Source organism: Vicia villosa, linkage group LG1 (assembly GCF_029867415.1).
Source record: "Vicia villosa cultivar HV-30 ecotype Madison, WI linkage group LG1, Vvil1.0, whole genome shotgun sequence".
Lineage (NCBI taxonomy): Eukaryota > Viridiplantae > Streptophyta > Magnoliopsida > Fabales > Fabaceae > Vicia > Vicia villosa.
This window is the reverse complement of record NC_081180.1, coordinates 176,490,032-176,494,375: the sequence shown is the minus strand read 5'-3', so window position 1 is coordinate 176,494,375 and position 4,344 is coordinate 176,490,032. Positions and strand designations below refer to the sequence as shown.

General features: G+C 36.8%; 1 protein-coding gene across 1 annotated transcript; it reads left to right on the top strand.

The window, feature by feature from the left end:
* The first annotated feature begins 295 nt into the window (after positions 1-295).
* LOC131644686 (tyrosine-protein phosphatase RLPH2-like) lies at positions 296-2,075 on the top strand. The gene is made up of 4 exons (XM_058915240.1): positions 296-918; positions 1,247-1,314; positions 1,408-1,587; positions 1,668-2,075. The coding sequence occupies exons 1-4, from the start codon at positions 402-404 to the stop codon at positions 1,836-1,838; spliced, it is 936 nt and encodes a 311-aa protein (XP_058771223.1). The 5' UTR covers positions 296-401; the 3' UTR covers positions 1,839-2,075.
* The last annotated feature ends 2,269 nt before the right edge of the window (positions 2,076-4,344 follow it).

The following is a 4,344-nucleotide window of genomic DNA, read 5'->3' as shown; positions in this document are numbered from 1 at the left end:
ATTAAATTAACATAAATTTTTATTCAACTCACATTTCGTTTTCACTTAAATAATTAAAAAATGGAGGTTGTTAAGTTTGTAGTGCTAATAATTTTTAGTTTTATAAGATTTAGTTTTTTGAATTTATTTAATTAATTATTATAATAGCCAAGATAAAAAAATAAAATATCAATAAAATAATAATAATAAATGACAATACTATTGTTAATTTTGGCGGCAAAATTGTTGAGTAAGTTAACAACTTTTATTATAAGATTATAAGATTTAAAAGTCAATGAACTAGTATTTTAAAAAAGAAAGGCAGCTCACGTATGGAATCATTCCCAGATTCGATTTCTACTCATTTTTTTTCTTTCTGAAACTAACAGCCGACACAAATTCTTAACAAGTTCCCAAAAACAATGTCAGAACCCCCGCAATCGAGAACCATATGCCTCATCGGCGACATCCACGGCCACATGACCAAACTCCAAAACCTCTGGTCAAATCTCGAAAACACCATCCACCCACCACACTTTAAAACCGCCACAATCATCTTCTTAGGCGATTACTGCGACAGAGGCCCTCAAACTCGCCAAGTAATTGACTTTCTCATCTCCTTACCTTCCCGTTACCCTAATCAGAAACACGTCTTCCTCGCCGGGAACCATGATTTCGCCTTCACCGCTTTTCTCCACCTCCTCCCGCAACCGGTTGATGGGTCTGAGTTTTCGGAAGGGTGGAAGGAGTTTGAGGATAGTGAGGAGAGAGAAGGGTGGTTTAAGGGGGATGGGTATGAGAAAATGCATGTGCAAGGGAGAAGGTGGAGTGGGAATATAAAGGCTAAATTTAATGTTGCTAAGGGTATTGAGTATCAGGGTTCTATTAATGATGCTAGACCCACTTTTCACTCTTATGGTGTTCCCCACGGATCACCAGGTAAGACAGCGACATCTCTGAAAAAATATGTGGGTATAAATTAATTCTAAATTGTTCATGTTAAATTGATTTTAAGTAAGTAATTAATACTGTATCGGAATTTAACCTTTTCAAAGTGAGAGGCATAAAGTTTGATTGCTCTACAAGTTGTATGGAAAAAATTTAACCATATTATTTCTTTTGATTATAGAAACAGCTTATATAAGTGCTGAACTAAGCTTTCACTCAACCACAATGTATAGGGATTGTCGCAGCTACAAATAAACGACTAAATTTTGTACTGCAACTTGTTAAATTCTGTACTTAAGGAGAAATTCATTGCATGCAGATTTAGTTAAGGCAGTTCCTGATGAGCATAAGAAATTTCTCGCGGATTTGGTTTGGGTCCATGAAGAGGTCGTGCTTACTTTGTTTGCCTTTATTTGCAAACCGATGTTGATTTAATGAACTTATAGAATCTCTTTCGACCGTGTTTTACTGTTTTACCAGGATGAAGTCTTTATGAACACTGATGATGGGGTTAAGTGCTGCAAGTTGATTGCTGTTCATGCCGGTTTGGAGAAAGGTGTAGATGTGAAAGAGCAGTTGAAATATTTGAAAGCTCGAGATACTGGAATACCTAAGGTGCAGCCTCTAAGTGGTAGAAAGAATGTATGGGATATTCCTGAGGTAATAGTTTCATGCTTATCTTCTTTTCTGGTTGCTTTTAAAGCTTCTCCAAATATAATGAAAATGCTGTTTTCTTATAGGAACTAAGAGCAAGTTCAACTATCATTGTTAGTGGTCACCACGCAAAACTCCATATTGATGGCTTAAGGTTGATAATTGACGAAGGTGGTGGATTCCACGAAAAACCAGTAGCCGCGGTTGTTCTTCCTTCCATGAAAACTATCCGGGACACCGATGTATTGACAAAGTAGATTCATATTTGTGATAGGTTTTTTGGGCATAAACCCTCAATTTAGTCTCTAAATTCTATTACTCCCTCCTTATTCTGAATGTAAGTAAAGCATCTGTTTCCTTGATCAATGGCATCGTTCTGATTCTGTTAGTTTTGAAGTGAGTTAAACTATTCTTAGATTATTTTTGTTACACTTTGTTTCATTTAGTATGAATTAGACTCTGCTAAATGCTAGATCAACGTTGTTTGGCTGTAACATTGTGTCTATTCGTTCTCATGTTGAATTTTTGTATGATTTAATGATGGGGGAAATTTCGTATTTATATCTTTCTCTCAAGTAAACTAATTTATGAGTAGATCTGAAAAATTCCTTACATGACCATTATGTTAATCCTTCTGAACTAGTTTTTCACTCACTCTTTTAGTTTGTTAAGAAGAAAACATATAGCTGATGATATCTCATAGACGAGCAACACTATATACAACAACAACCGGGCATTATCCTACTCTTTTTTTTTTTTTGTGTAAGCAAGAATTTGATATATGAGAGAACTAAGGGTTTTCCAACCTTGATACACAAGAACGGAACAAGTTCAACGAAAAAAAAAACGATATTACAAACCAATTACAATTACGACATAAAAGACAAAGGATCTTTGCTAAAATCGTAAAAGTTACAATTGGGATATTCAATATCGCCCAAGAAAGACCATCTTCATATCAAAATTTTGATATTCCAAACTTCGTTCCTAAAACAAAAGTCATTCCTTGTCAACCAAATAATCCAACAAGTGGTTAACCAAAACACCCTCAATTTGCCAACTTTGATGCCTTTTACCCGCCCCATGGAATACCATTCCATAAAAAAAGGAATACATTCATCCTCCTTCCATCTCGGGTAATCCACCCACTCACCAATTTCCTTCCAAACAACCTTAACCACATCACATTTGAAGAAAATATGATCCATATCCTCCAAATGCAAGTCGCAAAAAACACAATTTAAGTTAGAAGTAGAAAAGTTAATACCTCTATACACTAAAAGATCTTTAGTGGGAAGCCTATTCACAAAAAGTCTCCAAGCAAAAGCTTTAATATTAAAAGGAACCTCCAACTTCCAAATCAATTCCAATGCCTCTTCATTCTTGTTCAAGGGACCAAAAGGTGTGCGCAAAAAAGTGTATCAATGATAACACGAAGAAACCGTATAACACTTTTCCGAATCAAGAAGCCAACACACGGAGTCATTGTCTTCTTTCAAACCTCCAAAATCCTCTAAAAGACCCCTCAAAACCGCTAGCCTTGGTGACAAACCCGCCTCCGCAACCTCAACCTCCGAGATTCCTAAATCACCTCATATCCACACCCCGTCACGCCAACCTCCCATAGCCTCTACGGACACTTTTTTCAAAGATGAAAACGCAAAAAGTTCCGGAAACTCTTCCAACAAACTAGAACTATTTAACCAACAAATTTCCCAAAAGGGAGTGTTAAAACCATTACCCACTTTAAAGCAACAACTGGAGATTAAAGGGTCCTTAAAAAAAGGAGAAAAAACACCAAATTTTAATAAGTCCCGCCACCAAAAAGATGAAGATGAACGAAATTGGGGATCTCCGCCACATAAAACTTGCATTTTGACATCACCATAACGGGCCTTCAAAACCTCCCACCACAACGACCCCCCTCCGTTAGCTATCCGCCATCTCCACTTATTCAAAAGAGAGAAATTAAAATCTTTGATATCTTTAATGGCTAAACCTCCTTTTAAATAAGGCAACGTCATCGCCTTCCAACTAACCCAATGAATGATCCTCTTCTCTACCACTCCCCTCATAAGAAATTACTTTGAATCTTGATAAATTCCTTAACCACTTTGACCGACATCTTATAAAAAGACATGAAGAGAATAGATAAAGAACTCAAAATGGACTTCAAAAGTGTAATTCTACCTCCAAGATTAAGGAACCGGTTTTTCCACCCATTCAAACGCTTTCTCATCTTTTCCAAAAGCGGATGCCAAGTTGCCTCCTTCCTTGGATTGTGACCAATCGGAATTCCTAGAAACACGAAATTGCTAGCTTCCCTCTTGCAAGTGAGATACAAAGAGAAGGCTTCCAAGAAATGTTGAGAAGTATTTATCCCGATCAATTTGCTTTTGTAAAAATTAATGCCAAGCCCCGAAACTAACTCAAAAGCTCTCAAAACAATTTTTAAAGCCTTCATGTGCTTCCATGAACCTTCACCTATATTAACGTATCGTCCGCAAATTGGAGAATATCTACACAACACCTCCGTTTAATCACCAAATTCTCATATTCACCAATTTCAATCGATTTCCGAACCAACCTAGAAAGAGCCTCCGCGACAATAACAAAAAGAAAAGGCGATAAAGGATCCCCTTGTCTTAACCCTCTCTTCACAACAAACTCCTTAGTTGGACTCCCATTGACCACCACCGACATATCACTTTTAAAAACCAATAGCTCCATCCATTTCCTCCATTTATCTCCAAAATCCATCTT